Genomic DNA, 20,455 nt, shown 5'->3' with positions numbered 1-20,455 from the left:
GTCCTTGTGCACGCTCCAGAGTTCGACGAGGCCCTGAACCGGCTGGCTGAAGTGCTCGAAGCCATTCGGGTAGCAAAGCTAAAGCTGCACCCCAAAAAGTGCAGCTTACTACAGCGCAAGGTAGCGTTCCTGGGCCACGTAGTTACACCGGACGGGGTAGCTACCGACCCAGCCAAAGTAGAGACCGTGCAGCAGTGGCCGACGCCGATCAACATCGAGCAACTACGAAGCTTCCTGGGGCTGGCATCGTACTACAGGCGGTTTGTCCGCGAGTTCGCCAACCGGGCAGCGCCCCTGCACCGGCTAACAGAAAAGGGGGCCAAGTTTGTGTGGGGCGAAGAACAGGAGACGGCGTTTCAACAGCTGCGCGACGCCCTCACCTCTGCACCTGTACTAGCTTTACCGAGAGCCGGCTGCCCGTTCATCCTGGACACCGATGCCAGTAAATTCGGCATTGGCGCAGTGCTGTCACAGGAACAAGAGGGACAAGAGCGCGTGCTTGCGTACTTCAGCCGCGGTCTTGCGAAAGCAGAACGCAACTACTGCGTGACACGGAGAGAGCTGCTGGCCGTTGTAGCGGGCCTGAAGCACTTTAGACCGTACCTGTACGGTACGCCATTCACACTGCGAACCGACCACGCCTCCCTGACGTGGCTCATGCACTTCAAGGAGCCAGAGGGGCAGACGGCGCGCTGGCTAACGGCTGTGCAGGAATATCAGTTTCAAATCCTGCACAGAGAGGGAAAGAAGCACAACAATACCGACGCCCTCTCACGCCGTCCGTGCAGCGAACAATCGTGCAGATACTGCGAGCGGCTGGAAGACAAATGCGAGCAACAGGCCCGCTGCGCCGTCGTGCGACGCACCCCAGCCACACAGTGGGACCCAGACGAACTCCGCGCAGCCCAAGAGGCAGACGCAGGACTGAGACAGGTGGGGCAATGGTTGAGAGAAGGATGGCAGACGGAACGGTCGGCAGTGACGCCGTTCGGGCCAACCGTGAGAGCCTTACATGCTCAACGCCAGAACCTGACGGAGCAGGAGGGGCTGTTGTATCGCCGCTGGGAGAGCCCCGTGCCAGGAGTGGTGGTATTGCAGCTGCTAGTCCCGCGAGCGCTGCGGGAGACGGTCCTCCAAGCGGTGCACGGACAGACCGGGGTGGGACACTTTGGAATAACGAAAACGCTGAAACGGCTGAGACAAGGGTTCTACTGGCCGGGCTGCAACCGCGACGTAGAACTATTCGTCCGCTGCTGTACGGTCTGTACAGCTAAGAAGGGCCCTGCAGAGCGCTCTCACGCACCGCTGCAGTCAATGCGCGCCGGAGCACCCATGGAGCGAGTCGGCGTCGATGTGCTGGGTCCATTTCCTGAGACGGTACGGAGAAACAAGTACATCTTAGTGGCGATGGATTACTTTACCAAATGGCCCGAGGCCTATGCTGTACCTGACCAAAGCGCCATAACCACGGCAAACTGCCTGGTGGAACAGTTCTTCAGCCGGTTCGGAGCTCCCGAAGAGCTCCACAGTGACCAGGGGCGGAACTTCGAGTCCGAAGTGATGCGGGAGGTGTGCACGCGGCTGGGCATCGAAAAGACGCGGACGACGCCGCTGCACCCGCAGAGCGACGGACTCGTAGAGCGTTTTAACCGCACACTGGCCACACAGCTAGCTATGGTGGTGGAAGAAGACCAGAGCGACTGGGACCTGCAGCTGCCACTGGTGCTGTGGGCATACCGGACAACGGTTCAGGAATCCAGCGGGTTCACGCCAGCCCTGCTCATGCTGGGCCACGAGCTGAGGACTCCCGTCGAGCTGGTGTTCGGGACGCCACCCAGCACGCGAGAGGACTGCAACAGCCTGCCCGAGTACGTGAGGGAGCTACTACGGCGGATAGAAGTAGCCCACCAGCTGGCGAGGGAGAACCAGAAAGGAGCTAGCGAGCGGCAGAAGCGGGCGTACGATGTGCGCGCTAGGGGGGGGGCAATCGCTCCTGGGACAGCGGTGTGGCTCTTTAACCCCAAGCGTCGCAAAGGGAAATGCCCGAAGCTACAGAGTGACTGGGAGGGACCGCACACCGTGGTAAGTCAGCTCAGCGACGTGGTTTACCGAATCCGAACAGGACGACGCTTCGTGGTGGTGCACCGTGACCGGTTGGCACCAGCGGTCGAGCCGGGGGGTGGGGGAGAGCCCCCCAGCCCTGGACGCGCAGTTTCGGAGGAGCGGGACAGTACAGAGCCGGACCACAGGGGAAGCCCAAGGCGGCCCAGGAGGCCGCGGAACAAACCACGTTACCTCCAAGACTTTGTACCTTAGCTGGACTGTAAGGTGAGCTACCGAGACGGTTACCTCATAAACGTGGGGGCAGTGTAGCGTCGTGTTTACAACGGTAGCACTGATAATTAGGGGGCGGGGCATTCATGCTCCGAGGGTACTTAAGTTCAGCCACCATCAGGGTGATCCTTGTTCTTGTGTTTGAGGTTAGCGTAATTCTAAGGGTGAGGGCCCTTCGGGATACGTTGGTTTACTTCTAAGAGTGTTGTCTGTTGTTGCCTGACTGTTCAATAAAGAAATCGCTATGAGCAATTTTCCCGACTCTCGCTTCTTCACTTCGCCACAATACATTCTGAATGTGTTTAACTTTATTTTCATAATCTTCATCAAGATTTGTACATATAAAGTTCTCTTTGCTGTGCATGCCACCATCTTTTATTTACCTGATTAATGGACAACTTGTAGTCTTCCCCATTCTCAGACACACCACATTAATTTTTAGTTATTAAGCCAGCTCCATTACTCTTTGTTCTGACCACGTTGGAATAAACCAGCTGAGCTCATTAACATACAGTCGCGCTGCTCTACTGTTTAAAGTCGGCGCCATTTTAGTTTCTTTGTTCTCTATAGGAGAACTGAGATTACAACTCCGCCTCCTCACACGCGCACAAGCGCGTGCACACATTACACTCCTCCCCTTTTTACACACACACACACTAAATACCCAGTCTTCACTGTAAATATACTGATCCTTGTCGATGCTGTTTGTTTTAGAATAGTTGGTTTTAAATAAATGTATCATTTATTTTCACCAAATTGTCTGTGTTGATGTCATTCAAAAGTGGTTGTTGCCAAAACCTCCAAAGAATTCATAGTTAAATCCTTCAGATACCAAACCATTAATTACCTTTAGTTGATAACTAAACTTGTGGTTCTGGTATAATTAGAATATGAGACTGATTCTAAAATTATTGAGACTGATTAATAATTAAGGTAAAACAAAGTATAACTACTTTAAAGGATTAGTAGGTGAAAACCCTACAGTAAAATCCATTAAAAATTTTTTTTTGACTGTCATATCAATGGATTCAATGTATGGAGCCAGATCGTAAATGCGAGAAGCTGCTTTCGCCATTCCAGATGGCTCAGTCAAAACCATTACGTCTTAATGAACCAATAAATACATCAGTGGCGAAAATGAGTAAAAATACCAGGTTCACGTGTTTTTATTTTCTAACATGGGTAAAGCACAGGGTAGACTCAAACGACAAGCGTTTACAACTTCATTTTCAACCTTTTCAGCCCTGGCGCGAATGTGATCCTCACACGTCCCTGGATTCACCAGTTACAACGACAGACACACTAGAAAAATCTTGTTTCTTATTTTATGTCACCGTTAACTACACGGAGTTGACGCGAACTTAATAGGTCTATCTATCTACCTATTTACCACAAGAACTTGTGTAGATCTGACTGTGTTCAACGCTGTAGCGAACGGCAGTAACTTTGTTTTACCGCAAAATATGAAAACAATTGAAACCATTAATAACCCAATTAAATCCACTGGTAAATGTAGTGGTAAATGTATGATCTGGTAAATGTAGTGGTAAATGTACGATGTGGTAAATGTGGTGGTAAATGTACGATCTGGTAAATAAAATTTATACCAACGTTCTTCATTCATGTTATTCATTTACTGCTAAGCGGGACGAGAAGCAGGACCTAGTGCTACACCGGGGACAAGGCAGAAGAGCGAATATTTACCACTACATTTACCAGATCATACATTTACCACTACATTTACCAGATCGTACATTTACTACTACATTTACCAGATCGTACATTTACCACTACATTTACCAGATCGTACATTTACTACTACATTTACCAGATCGTACATTTACCACTACATTTACCAGATCGTACATTTACCACTACATTTACCAGATCATTTACCACTACATTTACCAGATCGTACATTTACCACTACATTTACCAGATCATTTACCACTACATTTACCAGATCGTACATTTACCACTACATTTACCACTACATTTACCACATCGTACATGCTATTTGGCCTCTATGATGGTTCTGGGCGGAAACTGCTGGCCACTGTGCCATTGAAATAGCCGATTTCGAAAGTGCTCTGTTTGCTTATTAAGTCAATATGATAATTAAAATATATACATATAATCTCCCGACCCCCCCCCCCCCCCCCCACAAAAAACTCATCGGATCTATACGATTCACGTAGGTCACCCTTTTCAACTTCAAAACGGCGAATTTTGCCGAAAGGTGACAGATTTTCATGCCTGAATACAGACGGGAGCAAGTGAACGGGATTAACACATGGAACACGGGTAAACCACATAACAAGGGAAACCAATCACACAGGCTCAATGAATCAAATAACACGATACTATCACTACAACTGGGAAACAGGGACAACAGACAACCAACTAATAAACAGAAAGCTTTCCCTTGCTCAGAGACGCAGGGAAAACTCATGGAACAGGACAAAAATCGAATGACAGTTAGTAGAGCGGAGCGGAGCCAGCTAATATCTAGAGACATTATAATATTTACCAGTACATATGACATGAGTAATGGAAGTGCCCCCTCGTTAGATGTCATATAAAGCTATATATACTTATGCACTGTAGAATAACAATACAAAAAATAAACCCTGAATAATGTATATAACAGGGGTCACCAACTTTTTTGAAGTTGGGAGCTACTTCTTGGATACCAATTATTGCGGAGGGCTATTATGAGCGGGGGGGGGGGGGGGATTGGGTTCATGTGCGCGTGTCAATTGCTAAGCGGGCACCACGTTGGTGACCCCTGGTATATAACCTCAATGAACATATACACTGGTATGTCTATTTGTACTCCAGAAAATCAATCCATTATAGACTGCAAAACAAACTTTTATAACTTTTTCATGGTCATACTGTATAAAAGTATTATACAACTTACTCATGGTTGTGTTTTGTGTTCCACTGGACATGTTTGTAGACACAGAAATGTTACTGGCATCTGAAGGAGGAAAATGTAAAATCAGAGATGACAAACCCATAGAACTCTAGAAACGTTAAAAACATAAAGACGTGTAAATACCTGTACAGTAAGCCATGTTGCAGAACATTGGGCGGACAATCTCGTACACATAGAAATTGCCTGGACATGCTTTAACACGAATTGGGTTGGACTTGTAGAAGCAGCAGTCAGATCCTGCATTTCCACAGACCTGGCGGGTGACCACTCCATCCTCTACCTGAGGATGAGGACCATTGAGCCACAGAGGGTAGTAAGAACCACATCTGTTAACATCAACACAGGTCTCTGCCATACGGATGTCCATCCCATTGTACAGCAGGCGGTACCAGCCATTCCAGTTGAAGTTGCTGTCACAAACTGCCAACCCAGGTGCAGTATTGGCTCTCCAGGGTTGGTCCAGGGAGGTGTAGTCATTGCAGGGGTCATAGGATGTATGACTGCTGAAAGCAACTGTCATGGACATTTAAAAATTAATATGACTAATAATTATAATAATTATTATAATAATTATTATTATAATTATAATTATAGTTTTATCCCTTGCATGAAATTGTTAGATGTACATCCCTGTTTCAATGTAAATAGAATGTTATTTCATGGTGATTATTGGTGTTAATAAAATAGTAAAAATAATGTACCTGCAGCATATGTAGGTCCTGGGATTGATGGGTCTGGCTTGACCAGCCTGTACACGTAGTAATGTCCTGGACAGGCTTTCACCTGGATGGGGTTTGATCTGTAGTAAATGCACTGGTAACCATACCAGCCATACCACCAGTACCACCACCCGTACCAATAGTAATTCAAGGAACCATAAACTTCTCGGGTCACAATTCCATCCTCAATAAGGGGATGTGAACCACCAAGTATCAGTGGTGAGTTTCCACCAGATGTCATGAAGCCCACACACCACTCAGACATCTGTGCCTTCACTCCCTGTAGATACAGCCGATACCAGCCGTCCCATTCCACAGTGATGTCATTGTGACTGCCGAAGTAATTGGAGAATCCACCAGTGTAGTAGCCGTTACCATAGTAACTGTATGTGGTTCTCCAAGTGTCATCAAGAACATTGTAGTTGTAGCAGGGGTCAAATGTGGAGCTGGTTGGACTGGTTGCTGCATAAATAGTCATTACATATAACTTTAAAACTTTGACCTTTTATTGTGATAATGGTAATATAACTATATGTATGTCTTACCTGCCTATACAGTTGTCTATTAAACCATGATTTTAAGTGTATACATAAAAAATACATAGTGTGTTGTTACAATATAAACAATTGATGGTTGATCAATTTATTATAGATAAATTTTTATAGCAACTTACTCGTAGTTGTGTTGAGATCAGCTTGAGTGGACACGTTTGTAGCCACATGAATTGGAGCAATGGTTGTGGCATCTGAAAAAAAAAATAGGTGAATACAGAATTTACAACAAAAAACATGTCTCCTTACCAATATAAAATCATTTAAAATAAACAAATAAGCAATAAACCTCAAACCTGTACAGTAAACATGTGTCTCCTTACCAATATAAAATCATTTAAAATAAAAAAAACAATAAACCTCAAATCTGTACAGTAAACATGTGTCTCCTTACCAATATAAAATCATTTAAAATAAAAAAACAATAAACCTCAAATCTGTACAGTAAACATGTGTCTCCTTACCAATATAAAATCATTTAAAATAAAAAAAACAATAAACCTCAAATCTGTACAGTAAACATGTGTCTCCTTACCAATATAAAATCATTTAAAATAAAAAAAACAATAAACCTCAAATCTGTACAGTAAACATGTGTCTCCTTACCAATATAAAATCATTTAAAATAAAAAAAACAATAAACCTCAAATATGTACAGTAAACATGTGTCTCCTTACCAATATAAAATCATTTAAAATAAAAAAAACAATAAACCTCAAATCTGTACAGTAAACATGTGTCTCCTTACCAATATAAAATCATTTAAAATAAAAAAAACAATAAACCTCAAATCTGTACAGTAAACATGTGTCTCCTTACCAATATAAAATCATTTAAAATAAACAAATAAGCAATAAACCTCAAGCCTGTACAGTAAACATGTGTCTCCTTACCAAACCTTGCAAACTTCCGGTGTATTACTGTACTGAAAATATCCCACGTTACGGCTGCAAGGCAAGGCACGTTTAACTCTGTAAAGATACACGCAGCTTCAAGAGTTACAATACGTATGTCGATATAATAGGTCTTGTAGTACAAAGGTACATTTGCAGAAGTATTTGGCTTTAATCACTAAAAGTACAGATGTTTTTTTTTCTTGTTGTAAAATAAATCTCATTTTTTTCTGTCATAAATACACACATTTATATATTTACTTCTTCACAACGTAAGGCACTGCTCAACAGAAAACGGTGTAACAGGCTGACAGGCTGAAGATCATTATCCACCTTAAGACTAAGGTGTAACTACAACTTTATCATAACAAAGTGCTTTGCATCTGTTTACAGTATAAATCTTAAATTGTAGCATATAATGGTCAGAATTCAAGATACCCTTGAGCTAGACTACTACTAAACTATAGGAATCAATGCAATTACCAAGTATTCCAAATAAACACATACTCAAACAGAAATAAAAACTATACATATGTAGATAGATATATTATCCAGAGGCAGAAAAACATACAATTTAAAGACCTTCAAGAATGAAGAACATTTCAAGAATTTCACTTTAAAGCTGTTATAATGGTTCGTTTTTATCTTGATAGTTTTTGATCACATCTTCAAATGGTGTTAGAACTGTTGGACAGGTTTTGTTGGTTTCCATAGAGTCACCATAGAGTAGTGATCAGAGAAGTATGTGTAGATCTTATATTATTCACCTTAGACTGAGAAGTAACTGGAAACCTGTGCAAAACACTCAGAATGTCTCCTGAATTTGAGGTATTGAATGTGTTATAATGGCTTCATTATAAAGGTTGATTTGTAGCTTTTTATCATCAAATCTATGAATATGTGATATGAGGTGTTGTGATAGGAGGTGCTGTGATAAAGGTGTTGTGATATGAGGTTTTGTGATATAAGGTGCTGTGATATGAGGTGCTGTGATATGAGGTGTTGTGATGTGAGGTGTTGTGATGTGAGGTGTTGTGATGTGAGGTGTTATGATATGAGGTTCTGTGATGTGAGATGTTGTGATATGAGGTGCTGTTATATGAGGTGCTGTTATATGAGGTGTTGTGATATAAGGTGTTGTGATGTGAGGTGTTGTGATATAAGGTGTTGTGATGTGAGGTGTTGTTTTGAATGCTTCTGCCCATTTACAGTCAGCTGTCATCTATTATGGTTTGTGTACTGCTAAAAAATATCTGGAAACTGATTGTAATAAAAGGGCTAGATGATTTCTAACACAAATGGTGATAAAATATACAATAAATATTGAACTGTTTTTTATTGAACTATTTGTAATTATGTGGCATTTCTAATTAAACATTAAGCACTTCATAAAAAACTAGTATGAATCACACAACAATGCAGATTGATCACAACACAATAATCTGCCCCCCTGGAAAATGTAGCTCCTTCTCACATAATACTGAGGGCAGATTTCAGGGTTAGATTAGGGGTGGAGTTTAGAAGGGCACGTGGTTTCTAGTAAAGGAGGCACCTCAAATTACACTGGACTAGCAGGTTTAAGAGATTGTGATACAAGCACTCATTAAACAAATAACAACAAAACAAATAAAAAAAAAATCTATAATTAAAGTGGTGCGTTAGAATGCTCACCCTGATCAAATACTGCCAAGGATCCTTATTTTAGCTAATAAAAAAATTGTTAACTAACTTTTCATTATAATTATTACTGTTAAAGAAAAATTAAAACAGAAAAATGGCAGTGAACCAGTGAATGAATCATAACCTACACAATTATCAACATGTAGAAATAAAAACACAATTACTTGTTTGTCCTGTGATCAGTCCACCTGTGAAAGAAAAAAACATTATGATAATAATTATATTAATATTTATTATATTAATATATTAATAAGAGTGGTGGCCCTTTATTATTCATAATTAATTAATGAATATATCCGTTATACATATAAAATTATTTTTAACTGTAGTTTTTAAATTTGTCATTAGGGAAAAATGTTTCTTCTAGAATTACTACTACTACTGCTAGGCCTATATTAACGCCATATTAGAAATTTAGCCTTACAATAACTTACTGTTTATTATCAACAGCAGTGATATACACAGTGGGATTAGTGCCCTCATTGTGATGAACTGCAACAAAGATGAAAGATTAAGCTTACAATCTAATTTGAGCTAAATTGTAACGTAGAGAACAATATATATATTATTATTCAAAACAATGAATTACAGAAATGGATAAAATATAAAACCTGTCAGAATAACACAAACTATTAGGTCATTAATATCGTCATATTATACAAAAACACTAACCAAGTAAATTGTTATATTTGCAATTATGTTTGAGATGTGATTTTAGTTCTAGCTTTTAAGGATGGATGTTTTTTTTTTTTTCATTTGAAAACTTGCAAAAGCAGCATAGAAATCTCACTTACAATATTTATATAATCCCCCCCCCCCCCCCCCCCCACACACACACACACACACACTTACACTCTCTCAAGTAAATGATCTCCAGTGTGAAAAACGTGGTCTTACCTTAGAAGGCACCAGTGGAACTAATTCAGGGTGTCAGGGTGCCCCCTGTCTCTCTCTCTCTCTCTCTCTCTCTCTCTCTCTCTCTCTCTCTCTCTCTCTCTCTCTCTCTCTCTCTGTAGCAGTGGTGTCTGCAGTAGTGATGCTACTGCACCTGCACACACTGTTTCAGGGCTCCTGTGTTCAGTGTCATATTTATACTTGTACTGATAAATGTGGGTGGAACATACCGGAATCTTTAAGGTTTTTAAAAGAAGGGCTTAAACCAGTTCTTTGAAATATTCATCAGGTATGTCCATCCATATTTACTTCCTTGTGCAGTGGCAAAGAATGTGAATCCACACTTTGTCGCATGCTAAGAAATGTATACACATGCATGCAAACACACCATGTGTGGTAACAATGCCCTGTCCAGCATGATAAGATGTGCCAGCATCATATTTAACATAATGTTCTTATTTCTACTTCACTGGTCACACGATGCATTACTGGAGGATCCTGTTGTACTGTCATCATGAGTGACTGTGGTTAGGAAACTACGATCCTAGGATTTAATGTCAGAATGGTGTTGGGGTTTTTGTTTGTTTTATGTGTCTTAAGGCAAAATAGTGACTCAGAACATTTTATGTGTCTGTCAAAGCTAAAATTATGCGAAACAGCATTCTCTGCTGCATAAGAGGTAGAATTGCAATAGTGGCCTAAACTCCATTCCAAAATAGCAGAAGAGCTGTAGTTTAAACTCCACCCGTAATAGCAGAACAGCTGTAGTTTAAACTCCACCCGTAATAGCAGGACAGCTGTAGTTTAAACTGTGATGCCCAAGTGGACACAGTGCAGTGAGAGGAGGGAAGATCACAAGGGGCCTAGAAAGTTCACAAGATGAGGGCACTAGGACATCCGTCTGTGTTGGGTTTGGAACACAAGGAGAACAGATGTATAAGTCCAAACCCTGAAACAGGGCTGGCTGTGTTTCTGCCTGTAATCCCTTGTATAAGCATTTTTGGGAGAAAGGTTAGGGCAGATGTTTTGATCAGGCAAGCAGAATAATAATGTACGTGTTTGTGAGTGTGTGCTCTCATGCACATGCATGTGTGTTTTCTGTTTATGAATCTGTTTATGCTATGATCCACTTCCTAGCCTCTATCTGACCATGTGGTTGATCACAGAAGGGACAGCAGGTCCTGACATGTAGTTGTGTTTTGTTCTCACTAGGGCTGCCACTAACGACTAAGCGATTAATTTTCTGCCGAATACAAAAAACAAAGAAACTGGCTCTCCTGCAAATTACATTTATTCTGACAACAAATTGTCATAATACAGAAAAAAAAAATCGACGTCATCGACTGTATCGACCAATCGCGGCAGCCCTAGTTCTCACTCTGCATGCAGCTGAGAGACACATCAGTCTGCATTTGTACGGTTCTCACAGAATGTGTTTCTTGACTGATTAGCCTGGATCAGTTTACTGGATCAGCTACTCCAACATCTGCACATGCTTCTATTTCAGCATCAGTTTAAACCCAGATGTAATCTAAATGCAAATCTCCCTTCATCACCAGGCATTAGTACTCAAGTTTGCAATCTGATGTGAATTATATCAGAATAAATGATCCACTATTACCAGATAAAGTTCTGTAGCACCTTGAACTTTCATCATAAAATTGACAGAATAATGCATTAATTATGCTTCAGAAAGATACAGTATTTCAGCATATTACTAAGAAATGGCCTAAAAGTTGATCCTGGATACAGGATGTATATTATTATTATTATATGATGTATATTATTTTTTGCATTAATGCTAATAAACCTCTTAGTTGCAAGGCTATATGACTACATTTAAAATTGTTCCTATTCTCAAAGCACTGAGCAGTAGCCAATAAACTGAATCAAATGCAGCATTGAAAGCAGCTGTGCAGTTTAAACTCAATGTGTTCAGATACATTAATCAACCATTTTCAAAACTTTCTCCAGAACTCAAACTTTAATTCAGGTTGACCAGCACAAATACCTTGATGACACATGTAGACATGACAGACAAAGTTGAACAAGTTTAGCGAGATGAGTTTGATGGTATGAAAGATAACTGGTTGAAAAGGTGTCCAACAAAACAAAGACTGCTGCTGTCAACACGACCCTCTTTGTTGGCAGGAAGTCATGAGTTTACTGAGAATATGCAGGCAGACCAGTGACACCAGCATGAATGTGGGTGATGCCCCAGTAGAGGGGAGAAAGAAAGGCCGAAAGAGGACATCAGGAAGGCATCAGAAGGCATTAATTCATATTTAATATTTAGTGTGGCAACATGGAGAAGAAATGTTCTGTAATCCAAACTGAAAAATCAGCATGTTGCATGCAATATGTGTCTTTGATATATTTATATATTACATATATTATATATATATATAACATATATATTGCATATATTTATATAAAACACACACACACACACACACACACATATATATATATATATATATATATATATATATATATATATATATATATATATATATACATACATATATATAAGATATATATTACAGAATTTATTAAATCACAACAGACCATTCTCTCTCTCTCTCTCTCTCTCTCTCTCTCTCAGTCAGAGAATGAAATCCTGCCTGTTTGTTCACCTGTCTGAAGTATTGCACAATCTACAGACTTTTGGTTTTCAGATAAAGAAACTCTGCTTCTGCTAAGGAGTTCTTCCTGGTGGAGTTTCTGGCAAAATCTCAGAATAAATGTGCATAAAGTTTGAAGATGTTTGGGATTTTTCACATGGTCACATTTGAACATTCATACCTTCCTGTATTCCTGCCCTCTAAACCTAATCAAATGATTATTACTCGCTACTGTTAGTATGTTGTCAATCAATCAATCAATCAAATTTTATTTATATAGCGCTTTTTACAACAGTTGTTGTCACAAAGCAGCTTTACAAGTGCAAGCCAAAGGCGACAGTGGCAAGGAAAAACTCCCTAGTTTTTTGCATGAGGAAGAAACCTTGAGAGGAACCAAGACTCAGGGGGGGAACCCATCCTCCTCTGGCCGACACCGGTCACCATGACAACAACAACAATATAGACAGAATGTAGACAGAATGTAAAAGATGCAATAATGTCCATTTAGACCGAAAAAGATGTAATAATGTCCATCATGGTGTAGGCATCCGGTTAGGCAGGAGGTGGCCGGCCAGGATGGATCGCTTGTCTCTCCTCATCTCATTATTCCTCAAGCAGGCGGGCAGCCATGTGGAGAAATGAAACAGGGAAAATTAGCTCTGTATGAGGACATATACGGGACAGGTAAAATTATAAACATTTCTGGAGTGTGGCAGCAACTCCGGCACTAAGTTAAATTATTACAGCCTAGCTAAAAAAAGGCAGAACCAGAAGGTAACATAGGCTTGGGGGCATTCTGAGACAATGGCATCCGTCCACTGCACTGTCAACAAACTTGAGTGACCACGAGCAGTGACAGGATGACAGCACCAGCACCCCAGTCTACCATAAAACCCTTCGTCTATGAACCCCTGGATCTGTACCTTTATCTAAGGGGGATATTAATTATCAAACGCTAGACTAAATAAGTGGGTTTTCAACCTAGATTTAAAGATTGTGACTGTGTCAGAGTCCCGGACACATTTAGGAAGATTATTCCAAAGCTGGGGGGCCTTATAAGAAAAGGCTCTTCCCCCTGCTGTTACCTTGTTAATTTGTGGAACTAATAACAGACCAGCACCCTGTGATCTTAGTTGACGTGGGGGTTCATAGTAGGAAATAAGTTCCTGGAGGTATTCAGGAGCAAGCCCGTGTAGTGCTTTGTATGCTAATAATAGAATTTTAAAATCAATACGAAATTTAACTGGGAGCCAATGCAGGGCTGATAGGACTGGTCTAATATGCTGAAATTTTCTAGTTCTGGTCAGAACTCTAGCTGCGGCATTTTGAACTACTTGAAGTTTATTTAGATTCTTATTTGAACATCCTGACAGTAGTGAATTGCAGTAGTCTAGTCTAGAGCTAACAAAGGCGTGCACCAATTTTTCTGCATCATCCTGTGATAATGCATTTCTTAATTTGGCAATGTTGCGGAGATGTAGAAAAGCTATCCTAGTAGTATTATCTATATATTTATCAAATGATAGGTCGGAGTCGAGTATGACGCCTAGGTTTTTGGCTACTGTGCCAGGTGTAATGGGACAGTCTGCAAGATTAAGCATTAAATTAGGAATTTTCTGTCTTGCGGCCTTAGGGCCCACAAGGAGAACTTCTGTTTTGTCCTCATTTAATTGTAGGAAGTTTAGAGACATCCAGCATTTAATATCTCTTACACAGGCCTCAATTTTTCCTAAACTGAGTTTGTCATCGGGTTTGGCTGATATGTAAAGTTGAGTGTCATCCGCATAGCAGTGAAAATTGACACCATGTTTGTTTATAACTGTGCCCAATGGTAGCATATATAATGTAAATAATAGTGGTCCTAAGATGGAGCCTTGCGGGACCCCATATTTAACCATTGTACGTTTGGATGAAATATTATTGAGCTCTACAAACTGATAGCGATTTGTTAAGTAAGACTGAAACCATGAAAGGGCTGTGCCTGAGACTCCAACCCAGCGTTCTAACCTTTCTAGCAAGATCCTATGATCAATTGTGTCGAAAGCTGCACTAAGATCAAGAAGCACTAACAGTGATACATAGCCTTGATCTGATGCAAGGAGGAGATCATTTGTTACTTTAACTAATGCTGTTTCAGTACTGTGATGGGGCCTAAAACCAGATTGGAACTTTTCAAATGTGTTATTCCTATACAGATATAGGCATAATTGCTGGGCAACAGCTTTTTCTATGATCTTAGATATAAATGATGTGTTTGAAATGGGTCTATAATTAGACAGCACAGTCGGATCAAGATTTGGTTTCTTGATCAGAGGTTTGATAATTGCTAATTTACATGATTTGGGCATGTGACCTATTGTAATGGATGAGTTAACTATAGTTAGAAGAGGTTCAGTTACAGCTGGTAATACCTCTTTTAATAACTTTGAGGGAACTGAGTCTAATGTGCAGGTAGTACAATTTAAGGAAGAAATTATTTTCTCTAATTCTGATTTTGGGAGTGGATGAAAAGCATCAAGTTTTTCTCCTGGTATGTAATTTAAATCAATATCAACCAAACCAGATGACATACCAGTTGTATTGCTAATAAAGGGTTTTATATTTTGTCTAATATTCTCTATTTTATTATCAAAGAAATCTATAAATACATTACTAGTGAGGTTTACTGGAATCTGAGGTTCTGTGCCTGCTTGATTTTTTGTAAGTTTAGAAATAGTATTAAAAAGAAATCTAGGATTGTTTTTATTTTTCTCTATCAGTGAGGCTAAGTATGCTGAGCGTGCTTTAGTGAGTGCCCGTTTGTAGTCAATAATGCTATCCTTCCAGGCACAGTGGAATACTTCCAATTTAGTAGATCGCCATTTCCGCTCTAATTTACGTGCTATTTGTTTTAAGTTTCTAGTTTGGTCGGTGTACCATGGGGCGAGCTTTTTGGATCTAGCTTTTTTATATTTTAGTGGAGCTACTATATCTAGAGCTGATCTGCAGGTATTCTCTAAGTAGTCGGTTAGACTATCTAACTCTCCTGGATCGGATGGCGAGTGGGCTAAAGCAGTTAAGTCAGGGAGGGTTTCAATAAACTGTATTGCTGTTGTTGAATTTATTGAGCGCTTTATACACTGCCGAGGAGACGGGCGGGTATTTATGTTAAGGTGAAAATCGAATTTTACTAAATAATGATCGGAGATCGCTACGGTTTGCGGGAGTATGTTTATATTATCTACGTCGATACCCAGTGTTAATATTAGATCTAGGGTATGATTTCGATAATGTGTAGGTCCTACTACGTTTTGTTTAATGCCGACAGAGTTCAATATAGAAGTAAAAGCCCTTGTCAGTGGATCCTCCGCATTATCAAAGTGTATGTTAAAGTCTCCTACCATTATTATTTTGTCACTACATACTGCTAAATTTGCTGCAAAATCGGTGAAATCGTTTAAGAAATCTGAGTAAGGCCCTGGTGGTCTGTATACATTAGTTAGGGAGAATGTACTTTTATTTTCAGATGGACTAATTACATTAATAGACTGCATCTCAAATGAGTTTGAGATATCTAAGTATTTCTGATGAATTTCTAAACAATCACGATAGATTATACATATTCCACCTCCTCTGCCTGACAGTCTAGGTCTATGTATATAACTATATCCCACAGGAGTGGCTTCGTTTAGAGTTAAATAATCACCAGATTGAACCCACGTTTCAGTTAGACAAAGAATATCAATTTTCTGGTCTGTTATAAGTTCATTTACAAAAACTGCTTTTGAGTTGAGTTGTCCACTATGTAACTATAAGAAGTAACAAATTGCACAGATTCCCCAAATAACACTTAAACATTTTACAGATAGTTACACTTGATAATTATAACGGTGGAAAACAAAAACCTGTAATGATGGATATACTGTATGGATATACTATACTACCACTAATAATAATACATATTATAATACGTATAATATTGTAATACTTGTTTTATTATAATAGAGAGATAAAAATTGTAGTAAAGTACACAAAGTTTCCAGAGAAACATGATGTTTCTAACAGAGTGTCACGTTGTGGGGGGGCCCCCTGCCGGTAGCCCCCGTTTACAGCGGCAGATGTCCTGTTTTTGGTCACGTGATGTTCGTCCCTCAGGTGGGCGGGACCCGTGATCCGTTTCACCTGAGGGTCGTTTGTTCGTCTATATATGTCTTGTCTTTGTACCAGTTGACTGCTGGTTATTATTTCCTTCATTCGGAACAATGCACGGGTTTTTGGTTTGCACACTTTCTATTAAACCATCCTCTTTCCCTGAGACTTGGCGTGATCGCTTCCTTTTTTAGTTGCTCACCCTGCCCGTCACACCGAGGTCCTACATCAACTGTGCAAGCAAAGTGCAAAGCAAAGTGATGAAGGACCTGTATCCAAAAGATCCTGTTCTTAAATATCACAAAACGCAAAAGCAGAGTAGCGCAGTAAATACTCTTAACAGTGCTGTGATGTCCCTTCATAGTTTCCGCAGGTAGTTTAGTCTTGTTAAGAAACATTCTTATTACATTGTCTTATATGGCCAGGAAAACATTTGGCTTTGAGTAGTTATAATATAACTTTATACTGAGTTCATGTTTGATGTAAAATTTAGTCAATGAACAAAAATGAGTTATATATATCTTTTTATATAGCTAATTTATGAAAGCTAACTGCTATCATCTGTATGGATTTTCCATATAGAGCATAGCCTTAAGATAACAATTATGTGTCTGTTCCTTTAAATGAACCGTGTCATGTAAATGCACTCAGAATGGTGCTCATAACAGTAAACACTCCGAATTGTGCTCATTAGTGCTGGGTGGTATGACCAAAATTCTATATCATGTTATTTTTCGAAATATCGGTTTCACTGTATTTGACGTTTTTCCCTCCATACATGATGTGTTAACTGTGACGCGGGGACAGAGGCAGCAGGAGGCAGAGGCTGTGAGCAAAAGGCTATATTATTGTCACGCCCAGCTCCGCCCTCCTCCCTTGTCCCGCCTTGTTTCCCTGTTGCCTTAGTCCTTTCTGTCTGTCACACCCACGTCTTTAGTATTTCCACCTGTGTCTCGTTTCTCCTCCTTGTTTTCTGTGTATTTAGGTTCCCTGCCCCATTCCTCCTTGTCGGTCATTGTTTGTATGTTCTCCAGGTCTCTTTGCTTCTTTGCCTTGCTCTCCCCCCTGTTACTACTTTATGTTCCGTGTGCTTTGCAGTCCCGGTTGTTTCGTTCCTTGGTGGTATGTTTTCTGTGTGTTTTAGCTCCTTTGTTTCTCTGTGTTCAAGCATTGTGTTCCGCTATTTCTTGTCTAGTTAATGCCCTAGTTCCTGTCTTGGTTTGTGTTTTACATTGTAGCCTGCTCATGTCCTTAGCTCTGTAGCCCTCCTTGTTACGTATGTGTGCACTGGGTTCGTTTTCCATTGTTTATCTATTGTAGTATTGGTTCTTGTTAAGTATTCCCCGTATGAGTGTTGTCTGGTTGGCTATGGTTTGGTTCCTTCTGTTTTGCTTTTCTGGTTCTCTCCCTGGGCTCTGTGTATTGTAGGTAGTTTGGTTATCTTTTGAATAAATTAGTTAAATTCCTGCGTTTGCGTCATGCCTGCCCGTCGAAATCATTACAGAATGACTGACCCTAGTAATGCAACGCAGCAGGTGAATCTTTCCCGGGATTATTTGTGTGTAGCGGCAGTGGTAACCAGTTACAACGGAGGTTAGAGACCCTACAGTCATTCCTAGATAAAGATTCTCGTGGTAACCCCATCTCCCTGCATTCCCTTGCCCGTTGCCCTGATGTGTACAGTGGCTTATATTCATCCGCCGACCATTTTATTCACCAATGTAACACGTACATTTGGTTGCTCACCTGTCCCTCTCCACCGGAGTATGTCTTGGTTTTGTTTATCAGATCCTTACTAACCGACAAGGCACTTGAGTGGGCAGATATAATCCTAACGACTCGAGGAGAGGAAGCCTGGTCTATGGAGGGGTTTGGCACCCTGATGCGTCTTCGGTTTGCATCGGGTGTACTCCAGTTCGTCTCACCCCAAGGACTGAATTGTAATGCAGCGGTGCTCCCCAAGGAAAATTTTGGGGTGGGCTGTGCCCTGATGCACTGCCCCCTCGTGGCCAAGGTATTTGATCCCATCCACCATGTGAGGGGTATCAGTGGCCTGAGGCCCACACCCTCGAAGGTCTCCAAGGCAGCCTACCAGGCCCAGGTCTCCACGCCCGCCTGCCCGGCCCAGGTCTCCACGCCTGCCTGCCCGGCCCAGGTCTCCACGCCCGCCTGCCTGGCCCAGGTCTCCACGCCCGCCTGCCCGGCCCAAGTCTCCACGCCCGTCTGCCTGGCCCAAGTCTCCACACCGCAGCCAAGCAGTCTGGCGGCTCCTGACGACGTCTGCCCGGCTGCTCCGCCCCCTGGCGACGACGTCTGCCCGGCTGCTCCGCCCCCTGGCGACGACGTCGGCCCGGCTGCTCCGCCCCCTGCAGACGACGCCGTCTCTGCGTCTCCGCCCCCTGCAGACGACGCCGTCTCTGCGTCTCCGGCTCCTGCAGACAACACTGGCCCTGCGTTCCTGCCTGCTCCAGGTGACACCTGCCCGACGTGCCTGCCTGCTCCAGACGACGCCTGCCCGACGTGCCTGCCTGCTCCAGACGACGCCTGCCCGGCGTCCCCGGCCCCAGACGACGCCTGCCCGGCGTCCCCGGCCCCAGACGATGCCTGCCCGGTGTCCCCGGCCCCAGACGATGCCGTCCTGGCGTCCCCTGCATCCCCTGCTTCTGTCGACACCGCCCCGGCCTCCCCGGCTCCTGATGACGCCATCCCGGCCTCCCCAGCTCCTCTGCCTTCTGACAACATCTCACTGGTGGTCCTGCCTGTGGCTACGCCGCTTGTGGCCATCTCACGGACCCAGTCTCCTCCAGCCGTCTCCTCGCCGGCCTCAATGCCCCTGAATGCCTCCTCACTGGCCCCCATGCTTTCCCTAGACAATGCCTTGGCCCTTGACCCTGCTGCCCAGAGAGGGTCACCTACAGCTCCTGGCCCTGCAACCCCGAGGGGGTTGTCCACGGCCCATCCGCCAGACCTACCTGTCCCCGTGGATCTTTCTCCAGCTCTGCCAGCTCCTACGGACAATCCTCAGTTTGCACAGGCCCCCACAATGACTGCCTTGCCCGCATGTGGGTCTGGGACTGATTCGGTGCCTGTTTTGTGTAATGCTACTCCCTGTGTTGGTCCTGTTCTGCGCTTACCTATGTTCCCTTTGTTGCCCTATCCCGTTCCTGGTTTCCTGTTGGTGCCTGTCCCTGTGTGCGTTTTCATTCGTGTCCACGTGCCCGTCCCTGTGTCTGTCTTTGGAGGCTTTCTCCAGGTCCCTGTGCCTGTATCTGTCCCCCAAGTCATCACCCACTTTGTTCCTGTCCCTGTCTCCGTCATCCTCCACCTATTTGCCTCTGTGTCCCAGTCTCCCCGAGTGTCCAGTCCTGTGCCCTCGGCCCCGTCCTGTCCGGTCTCCTCGGTTCCGCCTCCTGTACCTGTACCCGGTCCTGTCCCATCTTGTCCTGTTCCTGTGTCCCTGCCGATTCCTCGTCCTGGTCCTCCCTTGGGTTTGGGCCATTGTTCCTTGCCCCTGTCCTGCCCTGTGCCTGTTGCCCCTACCTTGCCCCTTGGTTCCCCTCGGCGGCCCGGTTATTGTGTCTCTGGTGTCTGTTCTCCCCTCCCTGTTTTGGCGTGCCCCGGAGTTGCACGCCTTGAGGGGGGGCTCTGTCACGCCCAGCTCCGCCCTCCTCCCTTGTCCCGCCTTGTTTCC

General features: G+C 42.8%; 2 protein-coding genes across 2 annotated transcripts in view; both read right to left on the bottom strand.

The window, feature by feature from the left end:
* LOC143517692 (uncharacterized) overlaps nucleotides 1-10,181 on the bottom strand; it is a 32,507-nt gene extending 22,326 nt beyond the window's left edge. The window contains exons 1-8 of the mRNA XM_077010438.1: nucleotides 10,131-10,181; nucleotides 10,016-10,094; nucleotides 9,553-9,610; nucleotides 9,283-9,306; nucleotides 6,668-6,739; nucleotides 5,977-6,456; nucleotides 5,399-5,788; nucleotides 5,258-5,317 (exon numbers count right to left, since the gene is read on the bottom strand). Of these exons, the coding sequence (XP_076866553.1) occupies nucleotides 5,258-5,317; nucleotides 5,399-5,788; nucleotides 5,977-6,456; nucleotides 6,668-6,739; nucleotides 9,283-9,306; nucleotides 9,553-9,601 (1,075 nt within the window). The 5' untranslated portion in view covers nucleotides 9,602-9,610; nucleotides 10,016-10,094; nucleotides 10,131-10,181. The remainder of the gene's footprint in view (nucleotides 1-5,257; nucleotides 5,318-5,398; nucleotides 5,789-5,976; nucleotides 6,457-6,667; nucleotides 6,740-9,282; nucleotides 9,307-9,552; nucleotides 9,611-10,015; nucleotides 10,095-10,130) is intronic.
* The window catches only part of LOC143517686 (uncharacterized), a 177,545-nt gene that overhangs the window by 75,633 nt on the left and 81,457 nt on the right, over nucleotides 1-20,455 (bottom strand). The window lies entirely within an intron of this gene.

Source organism: Brachyhypopomus gauderio, chromosome 6, assembly GCF_052324685.1.
Source record: "Brachyhypopomus gauderio isolate BG-103 chromosome 6, BGAUD_0.2, whole genome shotgun sequence".
NCBI lineage: Eukaryota > Metazoa > Chordata > Actinopteri > Gymnotiformes > Hypopomidae > Brachyhypopomus > Brachyhypopomus gauderio.
This window is presented reverse-complemented; position numbering and strand designations above follow the sequence as displayed.